The 18,185-nt window shown below is 35.1% G+C and overlaps 4 protein-coding genes across 4 annotated transcripts; 2 read left to right on the top strand and 2 right to left on the bottom strand.

The window, feature by feature from the left end:
- Positions 1-206: 206 nt before the first annotated feature.
- LOC142549619 (uncharacterized) lies at positions 207-1,285 on the top strand. The gene has a single exon (XM_075658668.1). It carries the CDS (start codon positions 391-393, stop codon positions 1,063-1,065), a length of 675 nt encoding a protein of 224 aa, XP_075514783.1. The 5' UTR covers positions 207-390; the 3' UTR covers positions 1,066-1,285.
- A 1,355-nt stretch (positions 1,286-2,640) lies between these two features.
- Positions 2,641-3,820, bottom strand: LOC142548243 (uncharacterized). The gene has a single exon (XM_075656558.1). The coding sequence runs from the start codon at positions 3,654-3,656 to the stop codon at positions 2,727-2,729; it is 930 nt and encodes a 309-aa protein (XP_075512673.1). The 5' UTR covers positions 3,657-3,820; the 3' UTR covers positions 2,641-2,726.
- A 7,689-nt stretch (positions 3,821-11,509) lies between these two features.
- LOC142549617 (mannose-6-phosphate isomerase 2-like) lies at positions 11,510-14,406 on the top strand. The gene is made up of 5 exons (XM_075658665.1): positions 11,510-11,997; positions 12,309-12,476; positions 12,889-13,101; positions 13,467-13,733; positions 13,870-14,406. Exons 1-5 carry the CDS (start codon positions 11,683-11,685, stop codon positions 14,200-14,202), a joined length of 1,296 nt encoding a protein of 431 aa, XP_075514780.1. The 5' UTR covers positions 11,510-11,682; the 3' UTR covers positions 14,203-14,406.
- Positions 14,407-16,012: 1,606 nt separating this feature from the next.
- LOC142549616 (small ribosomal subunit protein eS7-like) lies at positions 16,013-18,070 on the bottom strand. The gene is made up of 6 exons (XM_075658664.1): positions 17,943-18,070; positions 17,307-17,426; positions 17,147-17,220; positions 16,916-17,039; positions 16,414-16,596; positions 16,013-16,337 (listed from the first exon to the last, which is right to left on the bottom strand). The coding sequence occupies exons 2-6, from the start codon at positions 17,379-17,381 to the stop codon at positions 16,218-16,220; spliced, it is 576 nt and encodes a 191-aa protein (XP_075514779.1). The 5' UTR covers positions 17,382-17,426; positions 17,943-18,070; the 3' UTR covers positions 16,013-16,217.
- Between the last annotated feature and the right edge of the window lie 115 nt (positions 18,071-18,185).

Here is an 18,185-nt window from a genome sequence, read left to right as displayed (position 1 = left end):
GAAACTAAAAATGTCAAAATTGGAGGCAATTAAAGTTTTTAAAAATAGAAGTTGACGAACCTCGCAGATAAACAGAAGGCGATCTTCATGTTAATAAAAAGACAAACGAATCGTTCCATTTTCTTCGATTAGCGCCCATCAAAAGCAAATCTACGGTAGATTAAGTTATATATTATGTTAATCAATATATTATATATTTCATTAATTCTATGTAATTATTAAAGTATTTCTCCACCCTGATGTGAACGTTGGGATTAAATATTATTCCCACTCGTACTGCTCTCTTCTTTAGTAGACCGTTGGAGGGACGCATCTTTTAAAAAAGAAACCAATTTCTTCTCACACAAAGAAACAAATCCAACCAAAATCATCAACAAATTTTCTTCGATCATGGCGGGGAGAAATAGCTCTCCGGTTATACAGAATCGGACCCTCGATTCTCTGTACGCTTCTCTCGATCCCAAATCCCTGATTCTCTCACAGTTCTCCGACTCCAGCAAACCACAGTTCCTGCAACTCACAACTGAGAGTTTCATCCTCGAGAGAGGTCCCAGGTACAAAGAATACTCCGATCTCAGAGAAAAAAGGAAAAGAATGAAGAACTTGACAGAACAGCAAACCCCGGAAAAAGAAAGAGGAGGAACGCTGCAGCATCGGCCGGTTTTGACGCCTCCGAGGAAACAGGTGAAGTTTCAGGGGAATTTGGATTTCAAAACTCCGCCTAAGAGGCCGAAGGGATCATCCATCTTGACCCAGTCCGTGCCGGATTTCTCGTCGGCGCTGAGGAAGGAGAACCGTAAGCCCGCCTCACCACTGCCGCCAATCAACGAGCGGTCTGTCACCCCACCGGCGGGTTTATTGAAGAGCAGAAGGGTTTACGGTAACGTGGGAGGAGCGAGCAAATCCACTGGTTCTGCAGAGAAGAGGAGCGGGGGATTGATGGCTAGGAAGAGCTATGCGAGCATTGATGAATTGAAGGGACTCGCTGCTTTGGCAGGAAAAGGAATTGATAGGGAAACCAGAGGGAGGAGTGCCAGAGGAATTGGCAAGAGTTTCTTGGGCTAAAATTTCTGAGATTGGGAAAAAAATATATTCTTTTAATAATTGTTTTTAGGTAAGTGTTTGGCTACAAATTTAATTTCATTTCATTTGTAAAATTTTGGATTTTGCTGATGTTTCGATACTGGAACTGAAATCTGACGCAGGAGCTGCTTCTGGTTGTCTTTGTCAAACTTCCCGACTTTGTTTTTGTCGAACTTTTCAAATGGAAACTCCTGTATGTATATTCCGCTTGTCTTTGATGGAAGTTAAGTGGTAAAAAAGATCATATTTTTCTGGTGTGAACTCCCATGTATTATTGTATTTGATGAAAGTTCAGGAAAAAAATCATATTTTCTTAATCTCATCTGGCCTGCATTATTTACCTCCATTATACTATAATTTATAAATACCCTTAGGCGAACTAGTTTTTACCCGTTCTGTAAATTAGCATTGAATGAAATTGTTACAATTTCTCTCAGTAAAATTAAATTTATTTAAAAAATATCACATTATATTCCCACCTCGACATGCAACAAATGATACATACACTTGCTTGCTTAACTCAGAGGAAATCTCCCCAAAGCTCTCTTGGGTTTGAAGTCTACCTTCTGATTTTTGCACTTAATGGTGTCATTGACAATCCATGTTGCCAAAATGGAAATAAGCATATATCCTAAGAAATGCCTATAATTGCATGACAGGCTTTGACTGTATTACACTTTTGGAGATCTACTCCAAGTGTCAGTATCGTCATTAAATTAACAAAATTTATTATTCCACTTGCCATAGGGGACATCCATCTCTAAAATATCAGTCTTGTATACCTGATTCATGTAGTGTAAATTATGAAAGTTTGATTTATTGAGTTTATTTTCATGTATCGGTGAGTGAGACATTCAAGTATGTAGGATCATTTTTACATAATGATGAGGAGATTGATACGATTTATCATATAAAATACAAGCAAGAAGACCGAAATAGACAAATGCATCTGGTATTTTGTGTTATCGTAAGGTACGCCTGAAAGTCAAGTGGAAGTTTTACAGAATAAAGAGTAATGTCTCCTATAACATATGGATCCCAATGTTGAGCAGTAAAACATGCACATGAACAAAATATTAGTGTCTCAAAGATGATTATGATAAGGTAGATGTACGAATATACAATAACGGATAGGCTAAGAAACAAAGATGTTAGAAAAAAAAATTGGGGTTGCGCCTATCGAAAAAATTGAGACATGCCTGAGGTGGTATGAATATATACAAAGACGATAATAGAAGCTCGCTCCAGTTAGAAAATTCGAGACCATGATTAGTACACATTAATAGACAAAAAGGGAGACGAAAAAAGACTTAGATAATAACAATTAAGCATGATATGCTATCTAAATATATATGATGATATAATAGAAATTTGTATTAAGACACGAGGAGGTCATTTTCTTAAATAAATAATTGACCGAGGTTATTTTGCAAATTTTCTCTATTTAATTCCTAATATTTGTATAAAGCCTTATATCTTCTATATGGTTTAAAGTATCCTTTAATTTTCTATGATACTAGAAGAGATAATGGCAAACAAATCCACCCAATTGGTCCCCTTTGCACATTTTTTTCAAAATTCCATCAACTTCTTTGAATGAAAAGAAACATATAAAAATTATGCAGTAATCAGATGTTAATTAATTAATACTTCTTCTTGTTCTTGTCCTTGCCACCAGAAAATATGGAGGCCCAACCGAAGATATTAGCAAGAGGAATATGCAAAACAGGATTAACTTTAATCCCATTGTTCGAGGAATTCTTATTCTTCTTCAATGGCGGCCTCTGGTGATTTGCTGTACATGAAGCAGATTTTGGTTTTTCCCAATGCATATTTGGTGAATACTTGGCAATATTCTGCTTCGGGTTATTTGAAACAGACGAGCGTTTCGCGCTAGCCGCTGAGCCAGTCGAATAGCTTCGCGCAAAAACCGGCAGAGAGCAGAACCTTCGCGCGTAGCCGCTGCTGCAGTTCAAACTTGTGCTGCGCTTAAAGCTCCAAAAAGATGGCTTGTGGTTCTGCTCCTTGTCTTCTGATTCTGCATCGAGCCTGAATGATTTGGCAGAACGACTCTTGTTTTCGGTAACTTCAAGACACTGAAGAGGTGGAGGTAGTTGAAGGGGCGGTGGAGGCGGTGGCGGTGGCGGTGGCGGTGGCGGTGGCGGTTCATAGGATGTTCTTGACGGGGATTGTCTTTTCTTGATCTCAGTGGTAATGATTTTTCCGCCGGAGAAAAGCTCGTCGGCGGAGGAGGATTCTTGATCGAAGCTTGCACGATAAGCACAAAAATTGAAATCATTACTGGACGAGGCCGGACCAGACCCAATGTGCTGTTCGATGGGTACTAGGTCTGTTTGCGGAAGATCATGCGAGAATGAGATCCGAGGACTCTTTCTCCCGTTCGGGCTGTCGGGGAAGACTTCGATCGCCATGGCCCTGGAAAGATATTTCAAATTCTTGGCAAGACTGTGAATTAAGATAGTTATAATGCCACTGTATATTATAAAAAACGGTTGGGACATTTGTGTTTTTTCAGATAAAAAAGAAAGCATTAAAGATTCAAAACCTAACATAATAATTAAGGGTGGGAAATGGATAGAATGGAAATTGAAATTCCAACCGACGAACAGGACTAGTTTGCATGCAAGTCTTGATTAGGGTTCTTGGAAGAAGGGAAAATTTAAGGAAAATATTTTTCCTATCACACACAATAAATAGTCCCCACGCCTATGTTGCATGCATCGATCAATGTTAAATTTGAAATGAGATCTCGAATTTGACTCATTTATAACAACACATTCTTCCCCAACTTTTAAAAAAAAAACACATAAACAATAGTCCAAAGTGGATCGGGACATAAAGTCCACATAAAAAAGTAGATTCCTCGTGATCAAATTAAAACTAGAACCTGGTGAACAAGTTCTTGCATGAAGATATTATGCTCAAGTTAGCATCTAATTAACCCAGATAAACAAGAGATGAGCTTTTTGAAATTGAGTGGGTTTCTTGTGAGACGGTCTCATGAATCTGATAATCATAACGATATTCACAATAAAAAGTAATACTCTTAGCATAAAAAGTAATACTTTTTCATGGATGACCCAAATAAGATATTCGTATCACAAAATACGACACGTGAGACCGTCTCACACAAGTTTTTGCTTTTGGAATTATAGTGAATGAATTCTATGTTTCATTCAAAATACAAAAAGGGATGAATTCTTTCGAGAAAAAGATTGATTAATTCATAATGTTTACTCTATTTTATGAGTCAATAACATATATTGAATGAAACAAAAATAACACAAATTGAAGTGTAAAAAATAGTAATTGTTTAGAATATGACTTCTTCTTGTTTATTTCATGGAATTGGAAAAAAAAAAAAGGAAATTGAAAAGTGAGGAGAATAGTCTTTTAGAAGGAAAATATATTATTTTGAAGATGATTAAGTGAATTATTTAAGGGGATGCTTTGCAAGAACGATGGCTGCTCCCATTAATTTCACGGTGTTTTACGAAATGGTCTCACTTGTACCATTTATTATCGTCGTATTATATTGAATATAAATTAATTTGTAATTCAGATTTTATTATATTAATGAAATTAATTCATCTGTTTTGTTTTGTGTATTATGTACGACTCATAAATTATTTCAGTTGTTATTAACCAGGCGTTGAGCTACCACTAATAATTAGTCATAGGACCTCCAATTCCTATATAGTTTAAAAAAACAAATATTTGTCATATCAGTTTTTCTATATTTGAATTCTATAAAATTAAATTTCTTATGAAAGTTTTGGTGACATATATATAAAATCTGAAATGCATCAAATTACTTATTCGAATTAAAATCATTCAATCCAAATATAACCACAAAATTTCATTAAATACATGTGAGCGAGAAAGCATGTACACCGTAAAATATCCATTTATTGTATACGTATAATTTGTGTGTAAAAAATAATTGTATATGCCATGTAAAATTATCATTCTTCAGACAAAAAAAATTGAAAATCTATGGTGAAAAAAATTTAATATAAAAGTAAATTTTCATAGGTTGGGTCAGGTGAGAAAACCGTCTCACAAAACTGATCAATGATATCGTCTCATTGGATTGTTTGTCATTTTCAAAATTGTGGAGAACCGGTAAACCATATATTGGATGGGAGTCATTATGTTGGTTTTCATATTCTGAACCAATCTAGCCAACTTTCTTCTCTCGTTTCCTCCCTTGATTTCATGATGAACCAAAATGCATCCAATATAATAAAAGTGGCATAATGGCCAACTTCATTCAAATATTTTTATCCTTAAATAATAAAAACTAAATATTTACAACAGTGGTCCTAGGACCTACGCGGAGTAAATTTTTAAATAAAGAAGAAAAATGAATATAAAGGTGGATAGAACACCTACTCTATACAAGATGAAACTTTCAAAAGTGACAAACGAACCTGCGTAGTCTCCTCATCATGTGCTTTTTCTTCTTTATTTCTCTTATACTTGGTCAGAACAAACCTAGATACCCACTTTCATGTCATCTTATGCTTTTCAAGTAGCTCGGAGGCTCACCCATGGATTACCACTGCACAAATAAGAAAAATACATATTCATAGAAGAGGCTATAGAGCCTACTTTCTCCAGAATATTTCATAAAGTTCAACATAAGTAATGATAACATCAATATAAAATATATGCAAAGTATCCTAAGTGCTAACTCTCCACAAATCTTACGGAATGCATATGAATTCAATACACTCATAGTCATCTTTTAATCCTCCAAGATACCAACAAATAATAAAATTATAAATAATATCCCGGCTTTCTTTACTGACTCCCTCAGCAAGCCAATAAGATCATGTTTGATCTTTTTTTCAGTAATGCACTCGCACATACTACTTTAGGATCTTCAAGCTGTCCCAAGTTGAATTTTTCTAGCGAGTCTTGTACTTCATGTTGACCGTCTTCCTTTTGAGATGGTGCCATCAATAACTCACCAACTTGGAGTTCATCTTTTTCACATTCTTCTTCTTGGACAACCTGAGTTCCATGGGTGTCTCATGCTTCTTCCTCTTCTAGTTTGTTCAATAATTGTTGTACATGTACCTTCCACATAGCGCTGCAGTTGCCTCTTTTTCTTTCTGGTTGAACTCAATCATCAAGTTCATCAACCAATTGCTGAATTATCGCCCTAGGCGGCACAATAATAGTACGTTTGAGGATTCATTCCAACACCAAGCTTGGAGTTGGTGTTTACATGTACACTGGACTCTCTCTTACTCTTGCTATGAATTTTGATGGCCCAAAACCCTCATTGTATTATCTAGCTTCAACTGTACTTGCGCTGGCTTAAAAAGTCCATCCATCAGTTTCTAAAATTTCCACATCATCCTCTTTCCAAAATAATAGCAGCTAGTGCATCGAGGATGGGATGCACTGGCTTGCATGGATCCAATCTCTGCCTAACAACGCTTGGAAGTTGGAAGACAAGTTTACTATGGAAAACACACAAAAATATGACATACTCCCCACAGTAACATCAGCGGGGAATACCCCAATGGTCTTGGTAGTTTTCCCTATAAATTCATCAACAAAAATTTTTTTAGGAATTAAGTCTTCTTCAGTTTTGCCAAAACTTCTTAACATCATCACCATCAAGACTTTCACTGCTGAGTTATTATGTACAACGCCTTATGAGTTTGGTCATAGCTGGTGTAGATTTCTCGAGTATCGCTTGTTTGAGTATGTTTGGGTTATCTTTTTTGATAATCACTCTTGAATTTCTTTCGATGAGCTTATTTTCATGACATTCATTTTGCACTGTTTCTTTACATCAACTCCCCACTCTCTTCTTCCACCATTTTAAATTTCTCTAGTAATATCACCACTCATGTGGCACAATAAACAGTGTGAAACTCTATCACACAAAATTTGATTTTTTTCTTCTCTTATCATCATTTTCACTTAATAAATCATCATCATTGTCCACTAACTTATCTTTAGTAGTTGGTTTTCCAAAATTGGACCTACTCCCCACATGATCCTCAATGACTCTAATGTCAAGTGTTGGTCCATTTTACAACTTAGTTGACACATATTTTATTACAGCAATTTTTTGGGCTAATGATGAGATGACTCCTCTATAAACCACTGATTTTCATGCACTGGCCTTTCGAGGAAATGTTGGTTCATCGGCCTTGAGCAAAGAAACGGTACATGAACCACTAATTGATAGGATCTCAGCCAGCGCGACGTCCTCTACTTCTTGATAATAGGACCCCATAATTGTTTTATTTTTGTACGACTCTTCCCTCAACAAATCCTCATATTCAACAACTTTCGCAGGCAGCTCAAAGAAATCTCTAAACTCCATGCTTTGGAATATCTTCCTCAATTCAAAATCCAGACTGTTTGTGTCATTTTCACAAAACTCGATCTCAGATAAGATCACATTGCACCTATTATTCATATTTTTGAACCTGTTGATAAATGACTTCACAAATTCTCCTTTATTTTGAGTGATCCTGGATAAATCGACAATACATACATCTCGTTCTATTTTATAGCACTATGTGTGAAATTGTATTTCTATCTATCACTGAATTTCTAGGGAGCAAGCTATACCAAGAAAATTTGGTCTCTGCGAGAGAATTGGAAATAATCTCAACCTTAAGTTGTTGAAGTTCTTCAAGTTGGCTAGCTCCATAATGGGTAGTGAATTTGGCTATGTGTTCTATGCTGGAATGGTCGTCTGCCCCAGAGAATAGGCTGAAGTCGTGAACCTTGTAACCTTTAGGATACAGGTTACACACCTGTGAAGGAAGACAATTGGGCTTCAACTACGGGCTCGGACGAAATATAAAAGTAGCAAATAGGGTTTCATGAGGAACGACGATTTTGGAAGAGCTATAGCCGTGAGAGACGAAGATGATACGTTGGAGAAGGAAACATAACACAAGGGTTGATCTCAACAACAAAGATTGACGAATCTGGGGACAGAGACGTCGCTTCAGATTTGTTATCTCATATTCACCCTTTAATTTCTTGTGTTGAAATGTCTAAATCTCCGAACATATTGTGTTTTTGTTTAGATTTCGTTATGCACTAACTATCCATTCTAGAGGATGATATAGCTTCATCGGCACGATAATTTTGTCTCGGTTGTTTATATGATTGAATTCATGTTGGTTTGATTGTGTTTACTAGTTTTATTCTATTTCAATTTACTAGCCACAAATTGATTGTTATCTGATTAATTCTACAACTTGGGAGACGGACTAGAATATGGATCATTAGAGGCACATCGTTAAATATTTATACAGTTCGTAAGGCGTATAACTTTAGTAAGGCTAAGGTAAGATCATCGTTTGCATATATAATTTGAACTTAGATTTTTATAAGGAATGCTTGAATCAAAGTTTGAATGATACACTTTATTCGTTATTTAGGAAAGTGGAAATAAAATACTTAAAATGTTCTTGGCTATTAAATGACTGGAGTTCTTGAATATAAACTCAACTGGAAATAGCTACCGTGGAAATTAAGTGAAATCATTCTTCTAGATATTTTCTCTCATTGATATTTGTTAGTATTGGTTTTTCGACTCATAATTATTTGCAATTAATTCGTTGTCAGCAAACTAAACATCTTATTGATTCTTCTAGATAAAATCGTGACTATTTTAATTACAAGCACTGATATACTTTTATTTATACACTGTTCATGGGAACGATACTTTACTGATCTCTTATATTATGACTTGACAATCTTGTGCTTGCGAGCAGAAAATACGAGACGTTCACACTTGAGATGGTTTCTCTAACTCCCAGCTGCTCAACTCCCCACTTTCATCAATGTCCACGATCCGTTCAACTTCTGCCACCAGCCGTGAATTCTTCTCAGGATCTTCTTGCTTGGATGTTATCTGTTTATTCAAATACACTAATGGATCTCTTTTATTTTTCTCTGTTAAATTTAAATTTTTGGGCTGCGACAGACCCAATTTAATTTTTGATGCAAACACTATTTATTAAGTTTCCTCACAATAGAGGCAAAAGATTTTGTTTTAGTCTCTTACTATTTTTCAGAAATATGATATGACTCGAATTTAAATATAAATTAAATTAATTATAAAATACAACAAAACATGCTATACATGTCAAAAATTATGTACATGTGAACAGATAGGATAGGATAGGATAGGATAGGATAAGACAGCCGTCCTCTTGAAAAACGAAAAGATTTATAACTTAAAGTAGACAAAACTTTCACGGGTGACATGGAATTCAATTTAGTCTAAACTATCAAAACGTTTGATGTTGCTATCTTCGAGCATAACAGGTCTACAACACATAAGTCATTAATATTTTGCTTACATAGTGATGGCAAAGTGTAATCACTCAAAATTATATACGGATAGATTTTATATAATATTTAATCAGTCGACAATTGATATCCAAATCAATATTATGTGTTCGATTTTTACAATTTACAAGAAATACAATTATTGAAAAATTGTGAAACAATATTTTTCTCCACTGATAGATTGGTCGAAACATATTATTCAGACAGTTATTTGATTTAAAATATTATAATTACACGGACGAGTATGGCTATTCATCAGCACTCCTACTGAAAACATGGGATTTTCGAATTTATCAGTTTCTGCCTGACTTTTCATTTTTGAACATAATGAAGGCTAAATGAATCTCTCCATTTGCATATATGAGAATAATCAATTTCACGTGGCTTTTCTGCTATACAAAGGCCGGTCGATACAAAGAGAAGGATCGGGTGCCTCTTAAAACACGCTTTGCTTTATAATTCACATATTCTCGAGAACGACTTTGAAATTATTCGGCATCAGCCTTTGGAATTGTCCCAACTTGATATAATCGCATTTCATATTTGTAAGTATGTTTGTAATTAGTTTCATAATCCAATCAATTTCTCATTGTCAAAACTACGTTTTATCCTCTCAACATTTTATTTCTCATTCAGAAGTTTCAAATTTCGACTTTTGACTTTTTTTTAATTTTTTTTATTAAAAAAGATGGAGATTTTACCATTATTATTTGTGGTTAAACTCTGGCAGTGAGACGTCTTTCCTGTTCACAAAGGTTTATGTCAATGAGCAGGTCTCTTGTGAGACGGTCTCACGAATCTTTATCTGTGAGACGGATAAACCATAATCATATTCACAATAGAAATTAATACTCTTAGCATAAAAAATAATATTTTTTCATGGATGATCCAAATAAGAGATATGTCTCACAAAATACGACCCGTGAAATCGTCTCACACAAGTTTTTGTCTATGTAAATATACCACTAATTAGATGATGACGTATGAGATTATCAATTTAATCAATAATTCGGATGAAAAACAATATATATATATATATAAATAGGTAGGCCATCTAACTAGCTATATATCTTTTATCATACCAAAATAAAGTAAATAACGACTATGGCACCTAACTTAGAAGATTCGATTTACACTTGGAAAAGTATAAGATAGTGTGCTGCATATATAAAAAAAACAGATATTTTGTGAAATGATCTCACGAATCTTTATATGTGAGAAGGGTCAACTCTATCGATATTCACAATAAAAATAATATTTTTTGCATAAAAAGTAATATTTTTTTATGGATGACCCAAATTAGATATCTGTCTCACAAAATACGACTTGTGAGACCGTCTCAAACAAATTTTTGCCTATAAAAAAACATGCTACCTTGCCACATACTATTTATAATCTATACATGCTTACATTATGTGAAAGTAAAAGTAGTGAATATATTCAGAATTTCCACTATTCATAAAAAAACTATTAAAAAAAATAGAAATGGTAGATAAATAAGGGGGTAAATTATATTTTACACGAAATAAAAATTCGAAAATATAAAATCCATGGTATAATATCAGCGATATTATAAAATCATGCATTATTGAAAGTCAAACGTAAAATTTATAGTAAATAAGGCGCACTATGTGCCTGATTTTTAGAAAACAAGATTTTAAAAATTATTGATTTTATATGTAGTATCGTTTACTTTATATGCAATAATATGTTTTTTTGAGACTTTGTCTAAGTTGATAGAGTAAGTTGACATTTGACTAATGATCAGGAGTTTGATTATCTCTACCAACATTTTTTCGAACGAGATTGTCACACATGACTTGTTTAATATGATTTACGTGCTCACATAATTTACATATTATTGCATTGGTTCGAGAGTTTAGTCAGATGTAAGAAGACTAAATCCAACATAATAATAAGTTACTATTTTTGTTTAAATAAAACACTAACATCATTATATCAATTGTTTTATATAAATTTTGAAAAATACAAATATATTTTTTATAAGTATCTAATTAATTGATCTTGATTTTTTTTTCCCCTCGTGAATTTAACGTTAACGAAATTCTTGAGCCGTCAACAACTGTCTCTCTCCGTACTATTCCCTCTCGATCATTTCTTCAAAAACCAGACTCCTCCTTTTCCACCAATGAACTCTATCTTCTTCCTCCTTCGCTATTTCCCAAGATTTCCATTTCCTTTCCGTGAGTAAACCTTTGCTTTCCTTTCATTTCCATGGGTACTGAGAATCAAGGGATCTTTAGGCTCAAGTGCTGTGTGAAGAACTACGATTGGGGAAGAGTTGGGAAAGAATCCAGCGTAGCGTGGTTGCACGCGAAGAATGGTGGGGAAGTGGTCCGGGATGATGATCCCTATGCCGAGTTCTGGATGGGGAGCCACGACTCCGGCCCTTCTTACGTCGTCGTGCCGGTGGCTAACGGTGGTTCCGGGGACTTGGTGAGTTTGAAGGAGTGGATTGAGCGGAACCCGGCTGTGCTTGGAGATGAAGTGCTGAGAAAATGGGGTCCCGATCTCCCTTTTCTCTTCAAGGTAATCGAGGAATTTTCCAACTTCTATTCTGATAACTAGATGTTTGGGAGTACTATTCTGTGTACCTATCGAGATTCAGTTGAAGATTCTGATCGCGTGATTTCTATGTGTCTGCGGATGTTTTAATAAATTGAGGGGCATGAAGTTCCTGTTTTTGGAGGGAAATCGTCATCCAACTAGCGCTTAACAAGTTGTAATGATTTTGAAATGATAAAAAAATTCTACGCGATATACTTGATGGGGAATCGAAGATTTTTGCTTGTGTTTGCTAAATTAAGTGATGTTTTTGAAGGATTTGTCCATGTTTTTAGGTACTTTCTGTAGCAAAAGCACTGTCAATACAGGCTCATCCAGACAAGGATTTGGCTGCAATCCTGCATAAGCAACAGCCAGAAGTGTACAAAGATGATAATCACAAGCCCGAGATGGCTTTGGCTGTTACTCAGTTCGAGGCTTTGTGTGGGTTTGTTGGGATTGAGGTAGTGTGATTATCTCAACTTGTTAGATCTTGGGATGTTTTTATGGTTGACAGAAAATCCAGTAAGTACTGTTCCGGAAATCTGTTCGAACTGCGTGCAGATATTCTACGATTGATCGAGTAGTTTGATGATTGATGACTTCTACATGGTTTATGGTCTAGATAAAAAAATGTGGATGTATCTCATCCTGCCTTTATAGCTATAGATTTCGTGTATATTCATTTTGAATTATATAGGTAGGAACGGTCATCATCATGTTGGTATTGAAGTTACTGAATTTTCGAGGGCATTTCAGAAAATTAACTATTTAATTGAGATGATTCATCTACAAAATGTTCAAGCATAGGTTCACATATCCTATCAGATTTGGAAGTTCTGATTTTTTATATGGATGATTTGCTCGTGTAATTAGGAACTTAAGCGTGTCCTTCACGATGTCCCTGAGATTGTTGAGGTGGTTGGCAGTCCATGTGCAGATCAAGTGTTACATATGAGTAAACAAGATGGTGAGAAGAATAGGAAAGGGGTCTTGCAAACCTTATTTACAGAGCTCATGTCGGTTAACAAGGCAACGATATCTGATGTTATCTCCAACTTGATAAGTCGACTTACCAGAAAGCGTGAGGTATCATGGAATCTCATTTTTAATGTTTTTCACTCAATATGTTCTTTTGCAATGCTTTTGTTTGTAATTATGAAGGGTGATTTCAATGTTCAGCCCACTTAATCTGGTTATTCTCTTACTTCATCCATAATTGAGAAACCAGCATGTGGCTAGTACCTTGCTTTGAATCTTTTTAAAGAATTTTTTGAATGATTTGGAAATAATTCTTGCACCTCTCCAAAGATTCCCGTGTTCTGGGAAATTGAGTTATCTGGAGAAGCATGCAATGTGATAACAAGGTCACAATTTTGCCTAGAAATTACATATTCACCTCATTTTACAATATTTTTTGCCATAGAAATTGTTTTCACCAGCATTTCTCATAGGTGACAGAGCTGACAGATAAGGAGCAATTGGTTTTAAAGCTTGAGAATCAATATCCAGGAGATATTGGCGTCTTAGCAGCCTTCTTGTTAAATTATGTGAAACTTAATCCAGGTGAAGCCCTATACCTGGGAGCAAATGAGCCTCATGCCTATATATTTGGTGAATGTGTCGAGTGCATGGCAACGTCTGACAACGTTGTACGTGCTGGTCTTACACCAAAGCACCGGGATGTCCAAACTCTCTGTTCTATGCTCACATACAAACAGGTAAATACGCTGTTACTGTTCGATGATGATCGACTCTTTTTGTTGTTTCCTGATTTATCTTCTTGTAATTGTACCGAGTAAATTTACGCGGTACACATAGCTCATACAAATTCAAGTAACCAGGCTTTTCTTGCAGGGTTTTCCAGAAATCCTATATGGGGTTGTTTCAAATCCTTTTACGAGGAAATACATTCCTCCATTTGATGAATTCGAGGTGGATCAGTGCATTCTTCCACAAGAAACATCAACAGTTTTCCCTGCTGTTCCTGGCCCTTCAATTTTTGTGGTGATGGCTGGTGCCGGAACATTGTGTACAGCTTCATCTGAAGAGTGTATTACTGAAGGCGATGTGTTGTTTATACCCGCAAACATAGAGATCACTGCTGCCTCTACTTCAGGTATGAATCTGTATCGTGCAGGAGTAAACAGCCATTTTTTCGAGCCATCACATTTTGCTGTTCCAAATTAGGGAGTTTTTTTTTCTTCTTTTTCCTTTCATTTCAGGAATAACTTCTGCTTCATCTAATCTTAGCATACTTACCATAGTTGTACATGGCTATATATATATATATAGAAATGTATTACTACGTGTGGCTGAGCCCTGGTTTTCTACCATATAACACATTTTAATGTAAACTCTTTGAAATAAGTATGATTGACTTTGTACGGTTCAGCTTCTTCCAACTTGTTTTCATGCAGTTCACAAGACAACTTAGATTACGTTTAAAATGTGGTTTGACATAGTTTAAGCTCCGTGCGTGAACAATTCGAGTAGAATTTTCAAAAATTTCGTCATTAGATTCATTTATTCGAGTTGGTCTCGAACCAAAGACTCATTTAAGCATAACAAAATCAGAATTGAGTAGTTCACTTTAGATTTCATTTATCATTATGTTAAGATTGAATCATGTTTTGAAATTATTAAAACTCAAAGTTATATAAAATGTTAAAATTGATTGACATTTAATAATTATAGACGAACAGAAAGCTAGATTAGAGCTTCATCCGTCGTTTGGTGGCATCTTGTTTAGCCAGTATCAAATCTTCGTACAGTCACAATTTATTGTTCACATAATAATTGTCACACAAATAATAATTTATTAATTCCCACTTATAAATATACCCCATTTCTACATCAAATTAAATGCACTATCAATTTTTTTCATTTTCAATTTTTTTTAAAAAAAAATACGAAGACCGTGTAGGAAGACATGGAATGAAAAAATACGAAGGGTTGTCTCAAAAGTTGGGTTTCGAGGAGAAAATAGAAGGAACATTTTTCAAAGAGAAAAAAACAAAGAAAAATTTGATGATGGCCTTATTGTGTTTATAAGAATCCAAAACAGCTGCCTTTCAGGTAGACATTGAATAAGCTCAAAGGCTTAACGTAATAGCCTACAAAAATTCTAATTGAGGTAAGTCACATTGCGCAATTCTAAGGCAATAACTTAACCGAAAAAAATGTTAGGTGAAGAAATCTAACTCGTGACTATTGGACAACATGCTTATCATCTCAACTAATTCGAACACTGTTGGTTTTATTTTTACTATAGTGGTGATGGAACCATTGTTAGAAATCATCGCATTGGTAGGCATGACTGCAACGAACACAAAATCGAAAATGTGGTAGAACTTATCGATTTAATTTGTCAAAATTGGATTTTAGAAGATTGGAGGAAAACTGTTTTTTTTTTTTTTTTTTTTTTGGGGGGGGGGGGGGGGGGGGGGTGGAGGGGTGTGTGGAGAGCTAAAACAGGTCATGGAAATATTAAAGACAAGTGGTAGTAGTGAAGGGCGTTGAAATAGATTAATTTGATTGATTAAAGATTACAAATCATGCTCATAAAAAATAAAGAAAAATAATATATTTACTATTAAGTCTATAACTGCATAAAATAAATTAAGCTTCAACACAATAATTATTACATACAATCCTAATTCCGCTAAATCATAAGCATAACCAATCATATATTCAATTATCTATTCAATCTGATGGATCATATAAAACTTCGAACCCAGAAATAATTGAAATCAAACCTAGTTCAATCCCAAGTTACAGCACTCGGTTTTAGAATTTTGATAAATAAAAGAGGCCTTATTAGAAATCTCAACCCACCAACAAAAACACAGCCTAAGAGTAACATTATGCTGTGCTATTTTCAATCCTTTTCCCTAGTTATTCAAATCCTCAGATGCCCTGGATATGACGATGACAACACTACTCTAGAAATATGTCAACGTTTAAGTCAGGCGTTCGCAGTCCATTTGAACTCAATCAGTGAACCAAAATAAAGTAGTAGCTTTAAATATCACCAAGATGGCATGAAATTATCTGATTAAGCAGACCGGAAAATTACCATAACAGCTATATCGCAACAACCAATTGAATTTCCAAAGAACCTTTCGTAACTGATTGAAAAATAGTTCTCAACTCAGTTCTGCAAAAATGACAGGGTGAGAAAAAATATAACCAACGGCAGGTTTTCAAGCCTCTGTTATTGGAAACTCAAAGACGACATCTTTCCCTGAGAGCTTCCTGTAGACTCCAGCAAAAGTCTCTAGCTTATTCTCGGTATCATTCTTGGCTTTAGGATCCAAGAAGACCTGCAGTTAGCAGAAGGATAAAAAACATCATCAACCGGAAGACCAGCGAAACATTGAAGAAAAGAAAATCAATCACCTTCATTATCTTAGAACCATCAAGCCTGTATCTTGTGCGCTTTCCAACAATCTCAGAAGGATAAACTATATCCTCGAGAATGGCTTCATGCACACTAGTAAGAGTGCGGGTACGAGGCCTTTGAACGGCAGAACCCTTCTTTGGTGGGCGCGAAATCCTTCTCGTAGCAATAAGGACAACTTCCTGAGAAAGTGAGGACTAATCAAGTGGCTGAATGCAAACATTTGTCAAGTAAATATTGCATTGTTCCAACACGAAATAGTTTATGAGGTTAAGATAATTAAGAACTTCAATATTATTTAAAGCTATAAATTAGAAAGCCAACAATACATGTATACTTCGATAATTACAAACTACAATGTTATGATAGTACATTTATAATTTGAATCTCCCAGCATAATAATTTTTTGCAGTTTTTTTTCTGAATGTAAAAAACTCGTCGAACTAATTAATAATCTTATGTTGGATTATGCAGCAAACAGTTTGTTTATATCAATCTTACCTTTCCGCTAAATTTCTTCTCAAGTTCTCTCACTAATCTGGGTTGAATCTTGCGGAAAGCTTTCCTCAATCTGAAAGGAACATGAATAACTACAGCCTTCTTGCCTCCAGAAACATCAATTTGCCTGTAAAACATAAACGAATTGGATTATAACATACTTCACAAAAGGAGTCGGTCATATGCTCAAGAGTAGTGCAAAGTAAGGCAAACACACAGCCAAGTAGAACCTACAATGCGGAGTTGATGTAAAGATCTTTCAAGTCACTTTTAATTTCTTGGTTTGTGTTTTCCAAATCAAAAAGAGCCTGTATATATGCAACAAAATGCATATCATGATGAAGCATATCTTCAATAAGGACCAAAAAAACAGAAAGCAAGAGTGGGAAGGGACCTGGGCAACATTCTCCTCAAATTCAGTGGGCTCAGCATTTTTGTCCTTGTGAATCTTTTGCGCCGCAGTGAACATCTTGATAAAACCTTTATGCCGATAAAGGGAGCCTCCCCACTATTTCTGAGTTTCAAGAACAAAAATTGGATAAATTCCCAAGAATTTTGAACTTTTTCTTTAATTAAGGATAGACGCTATTCAGAAACTTAAGTAAATTTCTCAAAACATGGTTAGGGCAACAAGTCTCTGAGCAGTCGAACAGAAAAAATACTGCATAATGTTAATCCAACTATTAATACAATTTGATTAAACGATTTCTTCATTCCAAAAAAATATACCATCACGAAGATTCTAAAAATCAAACAATGACAGCCATTTGCCACAGTTCAAAATCAACAACATAACCAAATGCAAAACATTAATGCACAAGAATGTAAATTGCACAGATGAAAGCAAGTTCTATTACAACTCACCAAACAGATTGATAACAAATGAATACTCAGCCATTTCTATGCAAAATAACGAAAAAAAAAACCAATTTTTCAGAAATTGGCACACAATCAGTTTGACAGAATTAATCCCCATATATTTGGGAGGAAATTGATGAGATGAAGATCAATTTCACTGACGAGGCGTAACTTGACAGGATTGAGGGACCAAACAAGAGGAACCCTCGATTCGGCGCTGAAGATTCACAAACACTATACAGTTGGAGCATCGATAGTTTAAAATCTGGGAGGGTTTAATTCATGACATTGAAAACCCTAGGTATCGGACGGCTGGGATTGACTGCAGAGTTTGATCTAAATTTCCAAATATTAATCGAGTATTTTTTCTCAAATATTAAACCAAATTTAAAATTTAATATCTTAAAAAATTATG

The sequence above is a fragment of the Primulina tabacum genome, chromosome 6 (assembly GCF_025594145.1).
Source record: "Primulina tabacum isolate GXHZ01 chromosome 6, ASM2559414v2, whole genome shotgun sequence".
Classification (NCBI taxonomy): Eukaryota; Viridiplantae; Streptophyta; class Magnoliopsida; order Lamiales; family Gesneriaceae; genus Primulina; species Primulina tabacum.
This window is presented reverse-complemented; position numbering and strand designations above follow the sequence as displayed.